Source organism: Frieseomelitta varia, unplaced genomic scaffold (assembly GCF_011392965.1).
Source record: "Frieseomelitta varia isolate USP_RPSP 00005682 unplaced genomic scaffold, Fvar_1.2 scaffold_1030, whole genome shotgun sequence".
In the NCBI taxonomy this organism is placed as follows: Eukaryota; Metazoa; Arthropoda; class Insecta; order Hymenoptera; family Apidae; genus Frieseomelitta; species Frieseomelitta varia.
The window spans coordinates 56,772-80,178 of record NW_025108674.1 but is presented as its reverse complement, the minus strand read 5'-3'; the positions used below and the strand labels follow the sequence as shown (position 1 = coordinate 80,178).

The 23,407-nt window shown below is 33.1% G+C and overlaps 1 protein-coding gene across 4 annotated transcripts in view; it reads right to left on the bottom strand.

Annotated features, from left to right (window-relative positions):
* The window catches only part of LOC122528189 (neuronal acetylcholine receptor subunit alpha-7), a 286,103-nt gene that overhangs the window by 251,461 nt on the left and 11,235 nt on the right, over window positions 1-23,407 (bottom strand). For all 4 annotated transcript variants that reach the window (XM_043653059.1, XM_043653067.1, XM_043653076.1 and 1 more), the window contains exon 2: window positions 5,211-5,391. In XM_043653059.1, coding sequence (XP_043508994.1) covers window positions 5,211-5,391 — 181 coding nt within the window. The remainder of the gene's footprint in view (window positions 1-5,210; window positions 5,392-23,407) is intronic.

Genomic DNA, 23,407 nt, shown 5'->3' with positions numbered 1-23,407 from the left:
AATTAACGATCGAGGCGGCAACGCGTCAATAACAGCCGGGCCGATCGTTCCCGGTTAATGACGATTACCTCAAGTTAGCTGCGATTCGGAAATAATTGAACGCGACGAGTTCCGATTCGCCGACGGCCGGCGATGCTCTGGCGCGCGTTCGCGGTAACCAGAGCCCTGAGAGTGGAATACAATTAACGATAAACCGCGCGCGCGCCATCTCTCTCCACCGGCTCGCGTTCGACCAAGCACGACGACAAATTTCGGCATTAAATAATACACGCGGTCCACCTAACGAATGTAATTATTCCGGCAGTAGACCACCGCTACCGACGTTGCCAACAAGAAAAATCTAGCTGGAAATGATCGTGTTTTCAATCATTTCGACGCTAATTTGTTCGACGGGGTTTGTTAAAAAAAAAAAAAAAAACGAAGCGTTTTTGAAAAAATTGAGATTAACGTTTCACGGTTTTCACGGTTTCGTTGTTCAAAGTTCCATGAAATGATGGGGGGGGGGGGGGGGGGGGGGGAATCGTACGGCAAGTTCTAAAGAATTGCTGCAAATGGGAAACTTCAATCTTCAACATTGTGATGAATTCAGTCATAAATAAAATCTTTCGGTGTTTTTACAATTTTTCTTTTTAGAGAAAATAGTTTTCTGTTTTTTACATGCTGTTAAAATATTTTAGAAAGAGAAGAAAAAAAAAACAAATTCACGATAGTGAAAATAGAAGCTTTTAAAATTAAACTAAGTAGATTGTGATATGATTCTTTTTAACACAGTTTGAAGTATTGACAATTTTTCATTTAAAAACTGTGTGAAAATAATTTATATTCACCACAATAATGGTCGATAAAAAGGTCATAAAATTTACTTTGGAAAGCCAAAATATTCCACAAAATGGTATATATTTTTTCCTTTTTCGTATTCTACGTGCAAACACTGGATAAAATATCATTAATGTTAAAAACCCTTATGTTTATTCAGTTTTGCTCATCACTGTACCTATTCATTTGTCAATTTTATTTTCACACTGTTCAAAATCACGTAATAATAATATGATGCTTTTCTTTGAAATATGTGCACTTCAATTTTTCATCAGAGAACTAAAATGTCGTGAAATTTTGTAAATTATCGATGGTTTTGAACAAAATTAAATATTATTTTCTCAATTAAGGAAACAGCATAAATCAAGGTAATACACATTTATTTCGCGATGATAATCAAGGGAAAATTTATGATAAAATCTGTTTATAAAATGTAACACTGTATTACATAAATCAGGAAGAGCATACATAATTCAAATTGTAAATAAGATGGAATTTTCATAACGATGACTAAAATCACGTTTTTCGAGTTTGCCACTTCTGGAGTAAATGTGCACGTTATCGTAGACTATTTCAAGGATGAAAATTACGAAAAAAGAAAAAAAAAAAAGAAAAAGCAGTTTTCACGGAAGTTTTCCAAGGAACTTTTTGTTTATACGTTGTACATGTAAAAATAAGCCAAAGGGAAAGAACAACATTTCTTCTTTTAAGACTTTGTTCTCAAGAAAGTAGATTTTTAACTTCAAATGTTTAAAAATCGCCTCGCAGCTGCTGAACTTTTGAATTTAATTTTCTCGAAAGTAAAACATCTTCGCTTGGTACGTTCTTGATACTAATTTTTTAATGTCATTCGTCGTTCATTTCTTTCTTTTCGGCGATCATTTAATCACGAAACAAAATATCATTTTTATTTCGATCCAATTTTTAATAAAATCAGTAATTTTGCAGAATGCAGGACGAAAATCATTTTGAATATACGTATCAAAAGTACATGGAATCTGTCAAATCAGAATATAATTTTCTACTCATTCTCCAAAACAGATTATCGCGTTTTGTGGAAAATCATCGATGCATTGAAAGTTCTAAATGATTTATTAATTCTAAAACACGCCGGTTGTATAAAGAGTAAATAAATAATCTTACAATTATTGATGGAAACAGTAATCGATAGTATTAGACGCTCTTTGATTGACGATGAAACATATTCGAACTATAATAGCTTAAAGGTCTGAATCCTGATCGATCATTTATTTTCCATTGATCTACGGTGGGATACCGATTAATCAGAGCGAAGCTTTTAGTTGAATGAAATGGTAAATAAAATATCAAGCGAGTTTTAGCGTAAAATACAAAATTGTCTTTAATTCTTTAAGTTAAGGCGAATGGTTTTAGCAATCTGCTTAGCAATATAAAATAGTGCCAAATATAGAATATAAGTTAGAATTTCACTGTATACATGATAATAATAATTAATTTCATCCTTGAGAAGAATATAAATTATTATTATCACGAATTTACTATTAGGCAAAGATTAGTAAGAACTTTTATTGATTAAATTATTTATTGATTGATCTTTCACCTTTATGGGGAACATTATGACAAAATGAGTCGAGAATTGAATTGATTTAACAATTAATATCAACGTATTTTAATTAATAATAAATAATAATTCATTCGATAATTAATTTTTGTAATGTTAGATTTTAGCGAGTCTCATTGTAAGCAGATTACAGATATTTATGCAAATCCGTATTACGTGAATACAGTATAAAAAATATGGGGATTTTACGCATTGATAATTTTAAATATTGTACTTTCACGCTGTGCAAAATTAATAATGCTGCCGAGTAACATTTTATTAAATTATTTATTTTGTTAATTATTACATTTTGTTAATTATTTACTCTTGCCCAATCCGGAATTCTTCGGCAATCAAATAATGAAATTAAAATTATTTCCAATTACAAAAATTAGCCAAATAGTATATTATAATAATCAATTGTTCGACAAACTTGAATTTCTCGAAAAAGAAATCTTAGATGAAAAATTTGATTTTTTCTTTTCTTCTATCTTTCCATTTGGATCGAAAACAGTCTTTTGAATAATATAAATTTCTTTCGATTTGAAGTTGATTTCGAGTTAAGTATAAAAAAGGAACATTTAATATTATACTATAATAAGACTCGTTATCACCAACTGGTCAACTTAGTCCTACACTTTATTCGATATATACACTTTTTATTCGATGAAACTTCAAGTTAACTTTAGAAACTCATATGTTAAAAACAATTTCAAATATTCAAGAATATTAAATATTTAAGATTATATTTAGATAGAAAATATTTAAGAAGAAATACTTTTATTTTAATGCTTTTCTTACAGCTTCCCTGCCTCGTAACTGCATCAACAAATAAAGTTTCAATTCACCACTGGTAATATCAAGATCAATTGCTTTAAATCACATGTGTCATATAAAAAGAAAAATTATATCTCTCCCGTAATATTCGACACGAAACGCATTAATACGACCCAATAAGAACACGCTACACGTATTTTCAAATATCTCCATTTCCATACATAAAATACTATTTTTTAAAAACGCTAAAACAAAAACCTAAACACAATAGTACAACCTCTTACCCAGGGAAATTTAAATCTGTTGCGTGTGAACATGTCCATCCCAGTCAACGAAATTCCTTCTCAATCGCAAAGACAAAAAAAAAGAGAAGGGAGAACGAGTAAGAACAGCGAGAGAGGACATCGCGTATCCCTTGTCCATTATCTCACGAGCGCCTTTTTTTCCCTTGGCCACCCTTTCTTCCCTCCCCCACCCACACTTCTCGATATTTCACGTACGTTGGCGCATGTGCGTGTATCACATGTATCATATACACGTAAAGAATATAATGTGTATATATATATATATATCTATATATAAAAATAATATAATATCGCATCATATAATATCATATACCTATGTATTATTATATATAAAGATCCGAGCTGAAGCTACGAAGCGTGAGAATGAACGGCTATCTATGGAGCGTTTGCTATTGTGTTGCACTTGAGTTCTTGTGTCGGACAAAGAAGCCTCGGGAGGCAGTCCATGGGCGTAGGATCAAGAGGATCAGTTTCTTTCGCGAGGACGCCGCTGGCGGGGGAGTAAGGTGGACCAGGGGACCTTGGGGATATAGTGGCGATCGAGATTCGTCGGTGTCGTTGTCACCGGGGCCCCCTCCATTTTCGCGTCCCCCCACTAACGGATCGCCACCGTGGAGAGAATCGTCGAGAGACGACCGACTCGCGCGATAAACGAGACTTTACTCAAGACAGAAGAACGTTCGGATAGGTCATCGCCGCCATTGTCGATTCGTTACACCGAGTGCCCGCCAAATTACGAATCACTATGTCGTTCTTCGGGAGTACACACCGACGTCGATGTTGACAATACGCGACGATCTTTGTTTCTTTCGCTGACTCATCGAACCTTCTTCCGTTCAGTGGAGTGACTGCACGTTTGAATGATGGTTCGACAGCGATAATTGGAAAATTTTTCAAATTTGATACTTTCCTTCGACTCTGCGATTTGATGTAACGTTTTGTAATGTGTGATGTGATAGATTAGAATATTCGCGACGCTAGAATTTCAATTTAACGTAATGTCAGATTTCGGAATTGTAATATTGGAATTAGAATTCTGAAATTTTAATATTTCTAAATGATACCGTACAATAATACAATAATATAATAATAATGTTGTTTCGGAATATAATTTAACATACATTAATGTATATAATTTATATCTAAAAACGGAATATTATGTATATAATACGATATGCAGTAATTCTATTAGAATTATTAAGAAACATCGAGGAATAAAAATTTTCGCACACGTTTTATCACAAACTCAACTTCAAATAACTAAATAGCTGAATATCAACCAAATTTCGTAGATTAAAATGATAGTAATTATTACACAGTGATTAAAGAATTATAACTATAATGATTCAATAAATGATGTCGAAACGTAGTAAATTTCGTTCAATGTTCGAATCAATTTCCAAGCAAATCTCAAATAAAAATCTTAATCCGGCATCTCGAATAAACTCTCATTGTTCGGTTATCTATTCTACTCGGCCTGTGCAGGAAATAAAAATCCACGGAATCATAGAAAACCGTCGTTTCTCTCCACGGGAACGTTTCGAAGATGTCTGGGGAAAACGCGTTGGAGGTCGATGAACGACAAAATTTCGAAGCCACGGCTCGTATTGTCCAAGGAAGCGGGCGCGTTCGACGCGCCACTCGAAGAATTCGGGACGAGTAGAGAGACTTTTCTCTTGGTGCTTTGTGTGTACTCTGAGCGTGTTTAGTGTTTAGTGGAGACAGTAGTGTACCTGGTTGCCGTCGTAGGTCCAGGATCCGAACTTCATGTCACAGTGTTGGTCGTCAAAGGGGAACCAAGTGATGTCTATCTTGCAAGTGCTCTTGAAGATGCCCGGAGGAACGTACAGGCAACTGCCGTTATGCGTGACCACCACGTTTGTTTGGTACGTCCCGTCGAAACCCTCATCCGCACTAACGTGTTCATATCACATCATTAATTATCGCCGTCAACCTCGTCCGCGGTGATTTTTCTTGTATTTCTGTTGTCGCGATTTCATTTTTTTTTTTTTTTTAATTGTCGATATTTTACCGATAATTTGTTTCAATTAGTTTTACAGCGTCTTTTTTTTTGGCAAGAACAAGACTATTGATTTATATTTTAGTAGAAAAAGGTTTTTTTTATTGTCGATATCTTACCGATTATTTACTGTTTTCTATTTTTCTTTTCTAGGTTTTTTTTTTTTTTTTTTTTAGCAAGAAGAAGATAATTAATGTATTTCAATAGGGGACATATAAGTTTTTAACTTCGTTCCTTGTTTTATCGTGAGAAAGTCTTATTGAAATAATATTATTTCAATTGCAGAGTGTTTGGTAGAATTTCTTTGGGAAAACACAAATATATAAATAGAAAGAAACTATCGATGATTCAAGCGCAAAATTTGGAAAAAATAGTTTAAATACTTAACTAATATAGCTAATCGGTCGCAGAATTTCTAAAAATGACCACGAAGGAGAGCAAAAAATTTAGATGTTTGGCGTTTTTTTTCTCTCTTGGTTTCTTTACTTTATTTATTCTAAACGACGACTTTAACTTTCAACCTTCTCCAAAGGAAGGGAAGTTGAAGAGCGTTTCGTGCTCGTTCAAGTGAATAATAATCTAAAAGTTCGTGTATCGAGTTCGCGCAAATGAACCATTAAAGTCATCCAGAAGATTAATTCGATAAGCTCCCTGGGAATTTATGCATAATATATAATGGAGAAAAATAAAGGAAAATTTAAAAAAAATTTACTGTAAACAGAAATGAATTTTTCGAATATTTTAATTTTCCTGAAACTAAAATTTCTGCCAGTTTCCTTCTCGTTTATCTTGTATAATTTAATTTTCTCAGTAATTTCCCTTTTTGAAAAGTAAATCTCTTGCGAAAACTTGTGAATTCCAAAGGATTAGCCAAACTTGAGTATTATTCTAGTCGGAATAATTCAGGATTCTGTTCTCTTCTTTGTTAAAAGAAAACTTCTTTGTTAAGAAAAACAGTAAAATATATAAATATACAATTTTTATGTACAAAATCAATTTAAAAAAAATATTAAAATTAAATTAAGGAATAGCATTGTGTATTAGTAACATTCGAAACTTTTTCGAAGACTTCCTCCAAAAAGAACTGTTTGCATAAAAACTAATTCTTATAAAATTCAATTTATTTGATTAAAAATATATTTCGTGGCAAATACATTGTTCAAGATTAATAAATAATATTTCAACTCTTTCTTAAATATACTTTCCTACAAATAGAAAAATTATACACTTCTAACAAGTTGAACAATCATAATAAATAAAGAATGTACAAATATCACAGATCTAGAATAAATGTTAGGAACATACTAATCGCTTTGAGATATTTTTTATTCTCTCAAGCCTTCCGAAGAAAGAGAAAAGTTGAAAGAAATAATGTGCTCCCAATATCTCTATACTTGCAAGCTAATCCCTCAAAAAGAATTCGAAGCGACATTTAAAACAATGAGAGAGCACAAAGAGAAACATCTCAGCACGTTTCACGAGATAGAAATATTTTTATTCGCTGTTATATTTATCCCTAAGAGAGCAGCTTATTAAGTTCTTAGAGCGAAATCTGCTTGTGAATTACTAACGAGCAAGCTCGAGTGATTTTACAGTGAAGTTGAAATCTAAAGGCTAATGAAAGCTAAAGGCTAATTCCAGCATTATAGTATATTTTTGTGACGTACATTATGGATATAATATCACTCGTAATATCTATAAATTGAAAATAAAGCAAATTTTCTGCCTTATTATATTTATCTGTTTGTCTTTCTTATCTATCTATTTTATAATAAGAGTAAATTTCTGTACGTATATCAAATAATATGTAAATTTTGTGTATTTTAATAAGATTTCACCACTTTATCTACATACGTGTATATTTCAGTCTTCGTGTGAAAATTTTTCCAATTTTTATAATGTTATGATATAAAATATTGAAAATAAATTTTAATCTACTTATTTCTTGTTATATATTAAAACAATAAAATCAACTTCAATTCCAGTTATAGATATATTTTTTATTATTGTACCTATAACGTATTAATCTAATCTTTTATTATTTATTGACATAGTATAAGAATCATTAACTCAGTATTTAATATTGTTATGTATCACTACATACTTACAAAAGCACAAAACTGTGACTATTTATTTGAGAAATTTTATTCGAATGATGTGAGCTGAAGAATGTTAATCAAATCTTTGTGAAACACACTGTCATCGAATTTTCAAAAATATGGACATCATTCTTAAAACCTAGTCCATAATCGTTCTTCTGGAAGAATAGTAGTTAATTGAAATTCAATAATAGACGAAAGGAAATAACTATAGCTGTATTCCACAGATTCATCTAATTATGAATTTTGCTCTGACTATTATTGTAAATAAACCATATTATTTAAATTCCCTTTTTTGACTGACAAAATAATACCACCATTATAATAATTTATAATAATTTTTAAATCTGATCCAATGACACGTGAGACGTTTGCAGCTGCCAAATTACAATTATGAAATCAAAATACAAAGCACCACGCTCCAAATTTGAGATCAAAGACACTCGAAAATATCAATCTCAATAACAAAAAAAAAAAAAAAAAAAAAAAAGAAACGCCAAAGTTCTCTCTTTCCTTAAACGGCGTTCAACAAGTTCGAAGTCGAATTAATATCGTCACTCGCGCATAAATAAACGAATGATTCAAATCCGTACAATGTAAATTCAAAAGTCGAAATTCAAACCCCCGGGAAACTGTCGATTATACATCCTACAGGCCACACGCCGAGCTGGAGTCTACTTGCTCGCCTGGAGAATCAGTTTCGCAATTTAACAACGCGCGTCTGCCGCGTTCCGCGAGAGAGAGATTTGTCCGCTAAAGCAGCTTATCGCGCGCTTCTCGAGAGTGTCTCACAGATAAGACGCGAAGAAGACGCCCGGTTTGTGGGGTGGGAAGGGTGGACGGCCCGATATGCATCCGCGAGAGCTTCGGGAACATCAAAACGCCCCCGCTGCTTTTATTTGCGCACCTGCGCGAGAGTAATTCCGACGTTACACCAGCCAGGCTAGTGTATTCCCTTTCGCGGGAAAGGTGGATAAAGAAGGGCGAGAAGCATCCGAATAACGTTGTCGCTACGACCCTGGAGGATTCGCGACGACACACTCGTCGAAATACGTCTAGACGCGAGGTGCGAGTTCCTATCGATTTCACCGCGAGTGCTCGCAACACGCCGCGCTTTCCGTTTGAGGAATTTATCACACGCTCGTGTCGTTTAGGATCGTGTCTGTCGCGTTCGAAGGAAGAAAGATATTTTAACCCCTTAAGCGGTTGTATCGAGTATAGTCACGAAAAGATGGACCCTTTTTGGTTTAATGTCGGGTATACTCGTCAGTCGTAGAAAAGCAAATTTGCTTTTGCTATTTATTGCAAAATTTAGGCAAAAAATTTATATACATTTGTAATTTTAGCACTCAGCGTTAATCATTTTAATTTTGCAAATATTTGATTTTCTTACGAATTGATGAAAGTTCAAGCTCTTTTCTCCACATTTTGAATTTTTAATGAAATAAAATGAAAATGTCAATTAAAATAACAAGACTATAAGATTTATACAATGACAATTCTAATGGTTCCTATATAAACATGTTACATAAATTACTACAAATAAATAGAAATATTCATTAAAATAAAAAAAAATTATTCTGTTTGAACTGAAGTTTTAATAGTCTGTTTAGTAAATAGTGTTTTTTGCAGACAAAATTCTTACAAGAAACGCTCATCGGGAAAATATAGAAAAAAGAAAATAATTAATTGTAAAAAAATTAATCGAAGGACAATTTTGAAATATTTCATGGTACTAAAATAACTTCGTCAGAAGGCTAGTCACATATAAAATTTGTACAAAGAAGAATGAAAAATCCGAAACAGAAAATTTATATTTACATTTCTAGAAATACAACTAATTATAACCGACAGATCGTTTCTATTTTTATTTCTCACTTTTACACAGTTGATTTGAAAAAAGAAAGATCACCTTGATTGAATCGAGATATAAAGATAGTATAAACTTATTCAGTTTCAATTGCGAACAAAAAGAATTACGTATCTAATTCTTCGATAATTCTTCATGGAAATACGATCTTATCGAATAGCAACCAAATTTTAGCAACGCGAGAGATGCATCGGTAATTAATATAGCTCCACATCAGTGATTGCATAATCAAACACTACACGTCTACAAACAAATCGACGTTGCAATGACTTTTCACTGTGCCAATGTGGATAGTAACAACCGATAAACATCTGTCAGAGACTGATCGATTAGCGACAATTACTTCAAATTATTAGCGATTCGACGTGATAATCGTTATTTGCTCAGGATACAACGAAATCATTACCAGTGTTGTCGCGTTAAAGGCAGAGAGTTGCCATAATTTCCATCTACAAGTACATTCTGTTGCTATTAGGTTCAAATTAACTGTGCACATCCGATAGTTTCCATATGTAATATCTGACAAACTTGTTCGATTAATAAGTCATATACATGGAATCTAAACGCTATCGTCGTAACAATTTAGGTTGAAAATTCGTTAGATTGAAAATCAATTGTTCACGTTTCACAAGAGAATGAATAATTCAAATCATACATTTTGAATGCATTTAAAATATTTAAGATATTACAGAATAGATGTTCTTTTAAATTATCATTGATCCAGTAGTAATTGTTATCTATGACTATACTATAATTTTAGCTATAAACTATAATTTTCTTTTAGTATCCTTCCAGAATGATGACTACAATTTAATTTTAATATTCTTGGAAAAAAATAATGTTACTAGCACCTGTTACGTGTACATCGTACAAAAATTTAATTGATAAGATTCAATTTAAACTTGAAATAATGAATACAACTCCGCATGATAATTAAGTATTACATCGAAAATTGTCGTAAAGAGGATCGAAACAAGGAATCAAAAGTGGATAATAAAGAATCTTGAGCACAGAATCCTTCTCTTTAATTCTTCAATAAAACTAGCTGATTTAATAACACGAATAAAACAGAATTTCAACTTCCTTTTTTGGTAGTTAAATACTCAATAGGAATTTTTGAGCAAGAGCATCTTCTACACATCGAAAAACATTTTTACGTAATTTTATAGAATATTTCAAGAGGAAAAAATGCATAGAATACATCTAATACGTAAAAAACAGTTAATACATGATGTTACTTGAAAAATTTATTTTTTTATTCTTGGTTTTATTTTTATATTTATAAGAAATACAGAATTGCATAAACATTCGTAGAGTAACTATGAGATATATTGGAACAGAGCGGGCTAACTGGCAGTCCTTGCCCCTACTTTCCTCATCGCTACCGCTATCCCCTCCACTGCATGAAATCGAGTGGAAGGGGTAATGCTGGCAATTAGGAGAGTAAAGACAAGAGTTGTTAGTTATCAACCAAAAGATCGGTATCAAAAGATCAAAATTCGCAATATTCTTCTTTCTAAAAATATTATTTTTACTGTTGTCTTGCAACGAAGTTAAACACGGAGTGAGAAAATTGATATAATGAATTTAAATAAAATAATACGTGATATAATATAATATCAAACAAAAGTATTAAAATATATTAACAAATATAGAAATAAATATTAAACACACCTGCTAATAAATATAAAAATTAGAAATATTCAGATTCATCGATAAGATTTCATTAACTATTAAATACTGGAAAAAGTCAAGTGTATCAAAATCCTAACCCAGATGAGAAGAAGAGATAGCAAAAAATCTGTTACTTTAATTTCTCACAAGGAACGAAGCGTATTTGTTTCATTCATTTTTCATAATCCACAGCCACCGATCTTGCCATATAGATCGCTGTCTCACGAAACAGTGAAATCGTGGCGTTTTATTAAAAGTGCAGCGAGTACAGTTTTACCCTTCATTGGGGCTCGCGGTTCAACTCGAAGATCGTCGTCGCGTTGAATTTCACTTTTTTTCTTTTTCCCCCCTCCGGTGTTTTAAAAAGTCGACGAACGAGACGCGTTTCGTCGCTCGTTTGTCAAACCTAACAATGGCCTCGCGAAATACCGAAATTACGGTTGTCGGGGCTTATTGTGGCGATTTAATGTGTCGATTATTATCCGTTTCGTCTCTTTGTTGCCGCGCATAGCACGTCGCGCCCCGCGAACAGCTGCGAGCGGTTTCTGCTTACGGCCGTTGAACAAATGCCCGCGATACGTTACAGCCCGAGATTTATTAGGAAATCCACACGTTTCCAAGTGCTGTTCCTTGCTTTTTCCCTGGATAATTCGTCAGTCGCGAATGGATGCTTCTCTGCGGAGATAATTCGCAGCCATTGGACACTGGAAATAATGCCACTGAACAATCGGGCGGCTCGATTTGCGGGATAGTATCGCGCAAATAGACCAGTTCTTGATACAAGAAAGTTGCATACAGGGATACTGTGCGAGGTGAAACGATATTTTTATCATTTTAGAGGTTTGACTAATTCGGTGAATGATTACGAGTGGAAAAATATGCTGGAAATTCAACTCAATAAGAATCAGTGTTGTGTAAATGTGTTTCATTTGCAATTTTTCTTTGCGAAGTGAAATAGTTTTCATCAGTTTCCTCGCATACAGAGAATTGTATAAAATTGGAAGAAATTTTTAATATTACGTTGACTATTGTATTACATTTATTAATATAGTACATAATATATTTAACATTTAGTTGTTAGTATTATAATATTAAAAATTTTTCAACTTTATACTATGTTACTAGTATAATATTAATTGCAATAAACTATTATTCGGTCCGTAATGAGTTGATATTCAACTTTAATTTAATCATTAAATATTATATGTATAGTTGTTGAATGCTATAATACTATATAGTTAACGAATCTGATCGTTTTGAAACATTAAAACGATGTTTCATATTATTTCATTGATGTTCAATTTGTTTGTAATGAATATTATGAATATTCGTTTTCTAACACAACCTATCATTCAATTAGTAAAGGTTATTTTACTTTACTCCAAAGCTAAACAAACTTTCTTATAATTAATATTATAATTAATATTGTCGATTGCTTAATATTTGTGAAAGATATGGGCCATTAAGTGTCAACAACATTTTGTAAATATTTATAAACATGAATCTTTAAAAATATCATGCAACTTTATGCAACAAATATTGCTTCCAAGCAATAACTAATCTTCGAAATCTTATATTCGAATTTTTCGATTAATAGATAAAATGTCACGAGACATATTCAATCTCTTGACGAGATTAAAAGTACAATAGATTAATTTTCTATCATTGAAGATTAATTTTACTTGTACTTGCATTATTTAATAAAAGGATAATTAAATTGATTAATATACTGCATAGAATACAATTGTATTCATCTATAATAATTCGTCATATTGTCTTGTTTCTAATTTCCACGAATTAACCCTTTTGCTGCGTTATTCGATTATAGTTCACGCATTCGAAACTGGCATTCTCTCATCACTAAAATTGTGGTTATCAGGGCTTTTCAATCTTTTTTAAACTTGAAAACATTTTACCTAACATTTAACGCGTAATAATTTCACATTAATCGGACATGTATATAACAAATAACAAATATATTTTTTATTATTTTATAGTAAAATAAAATTCTAAAATTTTAAGAACGTAGTCGTTTATCTACATAAGCAATATCTCTCTTTTTAAGGTTTATACACACGATATTTTGGAAGTTATACGAGTCCAACAAGAAAAGCCAAAGGTTCAGATATGAATCGTCGATTCGCAGATATAACAAAAGACAAAACCAGACGGCGCAAAGGGAAAAGGAAAGAAAGAGAACGAACGCGAATTACGTCGTTCCAAAAAGGAAGAGGAAACAAAACGCGTCATAATTACACCCGAAAATCGGCGCATGTAGTGGAAATGACAAGGCAAATCTTTGTCCAATTCAAACGAAATTACGGTCATTTGCTCAGCAATTAAACAAGAAAATGTATACTATTATTTCGCACACAGGTCGCTCGATTGTTCTCGCAAAGAATGGAGAACAAGGAATTCAACGAGAAGCGGAACCGCGTCGCGATAATTTCCAAGCGACATAATAATTCACGAATTAATACGAAACCAATTGTGGTCATACCGAGGAAAGAAAAAAAAGCTTTGATTCCGTCTCGCGACGGCGATCGTTACACAAACGCGGAATTAACGCGCGAATATTCAGACTCGATGAAGGACTGTCGATATTTCGAACTGTTGTGTAACAGTTTGAATATTTTATAATAAAATATTTTTTCTACAAACATATAAAATTATATCCTTACAAATTTATTACCTACGATACAGACAGTATTAAATTTTTTGATCACTGAATAATTTTGTTCACGACTAGATTCCTCATGATTTCGAAGACTGAATTCTTTCTTTGAAGCTTTGCTGTGATCTTTTGATTGGATTTCAAACGACAAAAGTTCGAATCGATCTCAACATTTTATCATTGAAACCTAATGTTCAAAGTTTGATGAAGCAGCCGAAAGAAATCGTACAGCAAGTTTTGACCGATTTCAATTTTCAAGGTGATAAATATAAATTACGAAAGCAATTTTTCAGATGATGTTTGAATTGTAAAAATTCTAAGAAAGATCTTGACACTTTATCATTTGGACTCTAATGTTCAAAGTTGAACGAGTTGAAAGATCGTTCAGCAAGTTTCGAGCAATTTCAATTTTCAAAATGATAAATGTGACTACGAAAACAATTTTTCACTTTTTTTCAGATAACGTTTGATTTATAAAAAATTGCAGGAAAGAACATTTTACTATTTAATTCCAATGTTCAAAATTCAAGGGAGGAAAAATCGTATATCAAGTTTCGAGCGATTTCAAACTTCAAGAAAATATTGAAAATACAATATTTTGTAATATTTTATTAAAAATTGTAAAAACTGCGAAACTTCGAACATTTTGTAAAAAAAACAAACGCAGTAAAGGTGTGGAAAGAAAAAGTAGTCGCGCTTTAAAACGGGGCCATCAACTGGATTGTCATACGATTTTCCTCGTAAAGTTGCAAAATATCGATTTCGCATTGAACGTGCGAATACTTTCGTCCCAGCGCTGTTGTTGCAAATCCACCGTTTATATGCGACGCATTGGGATTCGACGGGTTCCTGGTCGAAACAAGGACCGCGTCGAAGTTTGAAACACCATCGTTCCGCTCGTCGTTCAACTTTCGAATTTCGTTCCTCGCCGTTTAATACTTTCGATCCGTTGGAATAGTTGTCCAAGTTCCTCCCCCGGAGAAGTGTGTCGAACGGATATTAAGTACTTTCAACTACTTCCGCGGAGTATTCGACGCAGCCTGTTTAGCGAATCGGCTTGGTCACCGATCATTAAAAGGAATCATGAAAAGGGACGGCCATCAGAATCGATAGCCAACGATTGCGCTCGAGTTCCTCCGAAGAAAGAAATTAATCACGTAATCAAACGCGCGGATATTATTTCTGTTATTTTTAGAAGCTTTTACGAGTTACTCTTTTATTACCATTTATTTTATTAATTTATTTTTATTTATTTCTGATACGTCACAGAGAAATCTTTATATTTCGTGCATATTAAATATACGATTAGAAATTCGTGGAATTTAGTAGACAGATCCTTCATTTTTTTTTTTTTTTTTTTGTAATTAAATTTTTTGGAATTTGTTAGATTTATCGAGAGTCTAATAAAAATGTACGTTTTACTCTAATAACATACTCTTTAATTTTTAAATGTACAAAATTACACTGCCACAAGCATTGGAGAGGAATTGTAATATTATATTTGTGAAAAGTTTCCAATTAATGAAATAAAACGCGTATTGGTCAAATAATTTCGTGTTTTAAACAGTTCAAATATGTATTTCACGCGTATTAAAAATCCAATTCATTTTTACTTCGGTCGTTCCCATCAAAAGATATTTATTAAACAGTATGTGAATATTTAATTTTAAATTTCTCTCCACGTCATATCCGTCGTTAGATAATCTCATGATAAAATGCAAGAAAACTATCTTTGCAATAATTACATTATTCACAATTATTCATAATGTTAAAAAAAGTAAAGAAAGAATTTAAATTTAAAAAAAAAACGAAGTTTAAAATTTGTTACACAATTTATCACAACATTTATCAAGAAGAATAAAAGAAATTTAATAAAATGTGATTCAAATAAATTTTTTAAGAGAAATAATTTAATAATCTAAGTTTTTAAAATACTTTGAATAGAAAGTAGATTCATTTATTCATAACAATTAATATAGTGGAATTGCCACAATAAATAAAATTTCAAGCATTACTATAACTTTTTATCAATATGAATAACCATTTCTTGTAATATATGTGTCTCCCCTGAGATTTGTTTAATTACTAAATTTTCAAATCTATTTTTTCATTTAATGTACTGTATTAATAATAAATAAAATAAATAAAAAAATTAAATTATTGAATAATGTAATAAAATATAATAATTAAATGTATAAAATATAATAAATAATGATTGGAATGAGGTTTTTGTTAATTATCACTAAACTTTTGTTGATTTACTTCATTTCATTTCAAACGTGAACTCCCATTACATATGTGAATTAGAAAAATAATAATGGAAAAAATTAGCAAACTCCATTATATAATTACTATTTACAATTAGAATAATATTATATAAACACCAATTTACAATTAGATAATATTATATAAATTTGTTTCTTGACAAATTCACATAAATGGAATTCCACTGTACAATTACTCGTGTTTATTTAAACCAAATTTCTCTCAGTACGCGATTAAATGCACAAGCGTCTGTTGATCGATTTCACTGAGAAGAAAATCTAGAAGAAAGGAAAATCATCACCTTATTATACAAACTATCCAATTATACACTAACTATTCGTTCAACAACGGAATTTTTTATTGCGCGACGTTCAAATAAAGTTTTTAAAAAATTTTCCCAATTACGTCGTTAACCTACGTTGACCGAAAATTAATAAACGACATAAATCCTGAAAATTACAAATCCTTGCCCTCCCGAGTAAAAATTAACGTTGCGCGTACCACAGGAAACTAATTGCACGGTATCTCAGACATCCGATAAACCGATTCAAGCACAGACGAGACTCGAATCGTCTCGTCTCGAGCGCGGACAATGCCACGGGAATTTTCCAGTCCGCGTTCTTTTCGTCTCGCGTGCGCGAGAGCGGAGTACGCGACCGGTGTAATCCAACGGGGAAAAAACAGAGAGGCAGGCGAGTCTGTAATTGACACCGGCGAATTTCTTTTTTCTTTCACAAGCCGTTATATAAAACGGCCCGTCTTCCTCCTTTGTTCGCGCTCGCTGCGACGTCGCGCGCCGACGAACAATCGGCGACGCCTCGACGCGTGCATGTATTTCGAGCGTTGCACGTTTTTCGGAAACGGGAGGAAAAAGCACAGCCTGTTGCGAGAACGAGTTAATCGCAACGCTAGAGAAGTGAAAAGCGACCGAGGTAATCGGCCATCGACGCTTGTTTATTTTTTTTTTTTTTTTCTTTCTTTCCACGCGCGAAGAATGAAATTGAAATTTTACAGCTATACTTCCAACTCTACAAGTATTTTTCTTTGCGAAATTACGAAGTAAGTGGACTTCGTGTTCAGTTCGGTAGGCAAATAATTTATCAATCGTGATTTTGATTTATTAATATTGTAACATTCGACGAATTACACGATGTAATAATAATACAGTGTAATAATGTATATTTTTTTCTTTAATAACAGTATATAATGTGTATTTTTCTTTCGAGTGATTCTTGGTGTTACAAGTAACTAAATTTCGTATTCTGGTAAATAAATAATTTATCGATCAACTGATATTTAACTTATTAATGTCATAACATTCAGTGAATCATACAGCTGATTTATTGATATTACATTTTGACATGAAATATAAAACAAATTGAACTGGTTATTCATTCTGAATGAATTTTATTGCTAGAGTTATGATACTGCAGTATTATAAACGACTTGAAGAAAAAAATAACTTTTAGATGAATGTTAACATGTCTGTCTAACCCTTTTCTGTATCCCTTCTTCATTCTTTGGAGAATAAAATTTCAATTTCAACACCACGTTTCATTTTTAGAAAAAGTAGAACAAAATACTAAAGGTAGATTTAATCTCCTTTATCCTTGAAAAATAACAAAACAAAATGCCAGTCGATTGTCTTGTATTAATGAGAAAAATCCTTTATATGCGATTTAATCAAACTAAAAATATATGACAGGATAATCATCTCGAATAATTATTTGGAAGATATAAAAATTGTTTAGTGCAAAAGGTGTCATAATATAGAAATAATGATTTTTTGTAGGATTTCGAAGGCTCCAAAATCATTTCCACTTTTTTGAAATGAAATGATATATCTTTTGCTCTGTTAATCGATGCAACTCGATATTCTCGATCTATTTGTGTCAAAAAAAAAAAAAAAAAAAAAATTGATAGGTTAGGAGATATTTGAGCTTTAATTTTATATCAAGGGCAGGGACAATACTGTTCCTGAGTCCCCTTATTTCTCATATAATGGATTTTACAGAAAGAATTAAAGTTAAAATTACTCCTAAACCACTAAATTTTCGACGTACATATATAGATTAATACTACCTTTCTTTATAAAGAGATAAATACACCATTCCATTAAAAAAAAAAAAAAAAAAAAAATGGAGATTTTTTTAAAATCTTAAAAATTCCTCACTAAAAAAAAAAAAAAAAAAAAAAAAAAAAAATGGAGATTATTTTGAAATCTTCAAAATTCCTCCATCAACAAACAAACAAACAAACAAAAAAAAAAGTCATTATCTCCATATGAATTTCACCAACAAAGTTTCTTCGTGTCTTCGATAACAAAGTGATCAAGTCGCGCGGTTCACCCCGTACAAAATATACGCTCGATGCAACAACACAAACGAAGAAACCGTTTGCAACGTTTCTCGTTCAAGTTCCAGGCTCCCCCTCGTCATTCGCTATTACAAAGCGTCGCGTCGCGTCGCGGTGTGCAGCGTCGCTTATAAATTCTAAGGAACGGCCCTCTCGCCGATTGTTCAGCGCCGCACAAAGACGATCCCTGCACGGCGGGCATTGTCTAGCTTCCGGATGAATCCTGTCCTCTAAGATCACTGACCCTTCCTACCCTCTCTATCTCTTTCTCGCTTCGCGATTCATTGTTTTTGCAATGCCCGACGATATTCAGAGGAGAAGAAGCGCAGACCACGGCGAGCAACAAGTAAGTCGCGTTAGAAGCGGCGGACATTCTCTCGCCTTTGTCTCGCGAGTAACGACAACCCCTTCCCTCGAACATCATTCAGTATCTACGGACGTTTGAACGCGACATTAACGCGATGACCACTTAGCATCGATTCAATACAACACCCCCCGGTGACTAGGCGTCTTTCCACAGCAAAAATAGGAAATTACATTAACGACGAGTTCTTGTCGCGCGAGTTCTCTGGTAATTCGTTCGATGAGACTCGTCGCGGGAGAAAAAACTGTGATTGATGAGGCCGCACGAAGTTTTCTGTGGTTCTGACACGAAGGGGAAAACAGGGTGAGGTAACTTAGATTGATTGGCAACGTTTCGGTTTTGAGTCCTTGGCACGTGCCACGCACGTAAATGTGCGTCGTAACCAGCCGGAGGATTTTTAAATTTTTACGAACGTAATTGAACAAATTGAAAAGTTAAGAAATTTGGAGAAATTTCGTCTGCTGAATATTCTAGTAAATCTTCTACTTTGCACATTGCAGGGTAGGTTTCGTGCATTTCTCCGCATTTATTAAATCCAGTTCATAAATGCACGAAAATCCGCAGCCTAGTAACTATGGAAACATTCTCAATTTTTATATCTTGTTTTATATATATTTTATTTACATTTTATATCTCGTTATATATATTTTATTTATATTTTATATCTCATTTCATATGTGTATTTTTATATATTACTGTAAGTAAGAAATAAATTTAACATATAAAGAAAGAATTTATCCTTTCTTTTCATATTTTCCAAAGAAAAAAAATTGCAGAAGATTAGTTTAGTCTACCGTACAATATGTTATTTTGTTACAGAAGAATTAAATTTAGAATACCTATAATAAAATGAGATTGACTACTCGATTTTTGTCGGAAGAAGAAAAGAAAAATGATAGAGAACTATTTTGCTCTTGCTTGATAACTGCAGAACAAATTATTTTATTGTACAAAAACAATAAGTTTTATAGGAATAATTATTCTTGTTACGTTGCATCTTACATTCTATATTTATATAAAAATTGAAAATTAGTATAAGAAGATATTTCTGTAACTTTTTTATGAGCGTGAGCTTTAAAAATGCATCGTAAACGTTACTGGAAGTCTATAGGAAGCATTTGAATAAGTTTATGTAAATGTTGGAACAGTTCAATATTGAACTGTAGAACTCAAGATTGATGACGTTCCATTGGGAAGCAAGTCGGCAGAAGAGCCAGAAAATACAATCGACAAACGTTTCAAAATTGATCGTTCAACATAATTCACGACAAATAAGAGAATAATAATGCTTTCAAAGGAGTTAGATCATTCAGTAATTGTGAAATAAAAAAAAAAACATAATTATTGGTAAATTATGTAATATGCAAAGACAAACAGAGGGAAAGTAAATTATCATTTCTCTTTGGATTACATTTAATTTCAGAATTAAAAAATTGTGAAAAAATATTACATTATTCGAGGATTATTTTTAATTTTAGAACAGATGATTTTTATATAGCTAATATTGAAACGGAGCAACTGTTGAATTATGTGGAAATAATTTTAATCGAGTATGTACGATATTTTGAAAAATTCACATGTTTTTAAGATTTTACATGCTCGTAAATACACTAAAAAATATGCTCTTTTAGAGTGTAGTATTCAAAAGTGATACAAATTAATTTCATTACGTGTATATTAATTGAAATGAGTACATAATACATAACGCAACAACTTTTGCAATTAGATAAGATTTCGAGCGTACACATTTTCGCAAATTATTCTCTTTGAACACGTCTCGTTAGTTAGCATAGATTTAAAACGTGTCTTTAAATTAAAATAAAATGTTCGTTACGTTTTTCTGTATTGCTCATTAAAAAAGTACACTTGATAGTAATAAGATTTTAACAAAAATGGCCCATACCTTTTACACAAAGGTTTCCTCTACAGATTTATTATTACATCCTACCATTAACCTTCGTAAAATGTATAATACATTATGTAAGTAAAATGTATAATGCATTATAATTCATGTACCGTTGATACATGTGAAAATTTATCTTTACTGAAAAAAAATTTACCTTTACTGAAAGAGAGATGTGTGTTTGTACTTTCACATTTCTTAGAAATGTCCTAAGTTTCTGAACAGGATCGTTTAATTTACTTACTTCGCGATACCTTGTATTTTTTAATACACCCTTATTTACAACTTTCTTGCAACACGGAACATCCGCCTGACACGAGAAATCCATAAACGTTACTTCGTTACATATCCTACTTTACTATCCTAGTGAAAACCATACTTTGCGTTTCTTGCGCGTATACTTTCGCGTGCGTCAGCCCGTCGTAAAATAATTCCTCGAGCTTCCAGGATTATTATCCAGGGCACTGCGAGGCTCTCTAAAAGTCCGAGGCACAGGATGAAAACGTTCGTACCGAGAGATACCCTCTCGAACAACCGTAACAGCAATCGAGAAACACGCCATTCTCGAAGCTTTGCTTGTCAACGGCTAACAAACCAGCTGTCCGCGGAACGTGTTGCTCGCGATAGAATTACCACGTCAGAATCACGGAAATAGTCCCGGGGTTTCCCCGATCGATCAACCCTCTCCCCATCGACTTCGTTCGTTCGTTCCGCTTCGCGTTTCCGATTTGTCGCCAGTTTAGACGCGGCAAAACGGTTTAGACCCTCGACTCCGGTCGATTTAGAACTCGTTTCCCTTCAATCATCGCCTATCGAGCACATCCTCGCCGGCGGAAGATGACGTACGCGTACGCGAAATGTTTTAAGCGGGCGTGTTTCGTGTAGAAATTCGGGCGGTTGAGGTTTCATCGACCATGCCGCGAAACCCGCTCCCTCACTCTCCACCGCGCATTTTTCTCCAGCGTTTCTTACTGTTTCTGCAAGTTCGCCGATTTTCCTCCGGCGCCGCTCGCACGCTCTCGACGTGCACGCGTGAGCGAGTGATTTTGGAATTCTCAGGAACAATTAGCGAGACACCCGTGTTTCAAAGCGAGTCATCATCCGCGTCACGGTTTGCTTTCGCGAGGAACGAAGGAACATCGCGAGTTAACTCTGGTTGCAGTGACGGGGAGACTTTGTAATAATTTTTTCCTCTTGCGATGTAAGAAGGAATTGTAATAACAAAATTGAGACTGTACTGACAACAAAATATTGTTTCCTATTTGTTCGTTACCTTATTTTAGAGATAAACGATATAATAAGGTAACAACAGTTACAAGTAAAACGAGTGAAAAATGACGCAATTTAGTATCCGTAAGTTGAAAGAAATCTATCTTTGACTGGTTTGGGGGTGAGAAAAATTCGTTGGATGATACCCATTCATTTTTATTGATCTATGCCTTATTTTGCTTCATCTAGAATTTCTTAAGTTTCCCTTCGTCAGAATATTTGACATCTATCAAACTTTACGTTCGTAATTCCATTAATCTTCAAATAACGTCATTGGATTACAAAGAACTGTGACAATTTATACCAAGCTGTAGTTTTAAAAACTGAGGTGATAGAGACGACTACGAACATCAAGTTAAATTAAATTTCACGAGTTTGAACGAAAAATGTCAAAAGTTCAAAAGTTTCAATATACTGCAACATGTTACTCCCTTTGAACCAACAATAAATAAATCAATTATTTTATTATCGATTATGAGATCTGTACAATCATGTATAAATCTATCATGGAAACAAATGGTTCAAAATTCAGCAATTCAATCTTAAATTGTTATGATCTCCAATGAACCACTGATAATCAAACGTTAATAAATCAACACAAAATAACAAAGCTTTGTGTATAGATTCTTGCAAAAAAATCTTCATCGTCAAATAGTCTCGACATTTTCAGTGGAATTTATTTGAAAGACTGGCTGTGCACGCGTTGTTACAGAGGCATAATAGTGGCGACTAGTGGGAACGAGGCGACGGACCCATGTTCCGACTCGATCGTCATAAATGTCGGGCAAACTGTCGAGAAGTTAACGGTGCCAAATCACCATGCACGGCGGTTCACAGTGGCGTGGTATTAATTTGTTATGGAGGCGTGCTCGAGATTCGATGGCTCACGACAACGTGCCCCGAGCATCGCTCCAAAACGCACACACCAGGATATTTTCCGACGAAAATTTGATATTACACGCTCCTCTTAAAGGCGAAGCACTTTACGATGGGGATCGTATTATTTAGAGCGGAATAATTTCTGATGGAAAGCACTCTGCTCGATCTAGAGAAAGAAGAGAGAGAGAGAGAGAGAGCACTTTTTTTGATTCGATTTCAAGGCGATTGTATCTCACTCGATTCAGAAAATTTGGAAAGCCTCCGACTCGAAATCTTTTCGCTGAACAATTGTTTGCAATCACCGTTCCGAGGATATGTTTTGTTAATATCTGGAAGAAGAGACTAGTACGAGCAGCTGCACAGCCAATCTGATTATTTCTTTATTTTAAAATTACTTCTAAACCCAATTATTTCTTTATCTTAAAATTACTCCTAAACCTAATCATTTCTTTATTTTAAAATTATTTCTATACCTAATTATTTCTTTATTTTAAAATTATTTCTAAACCTAATTATTTCTTTATTTTAAAATTACCTCTAAACCTAATTATTTCTTTA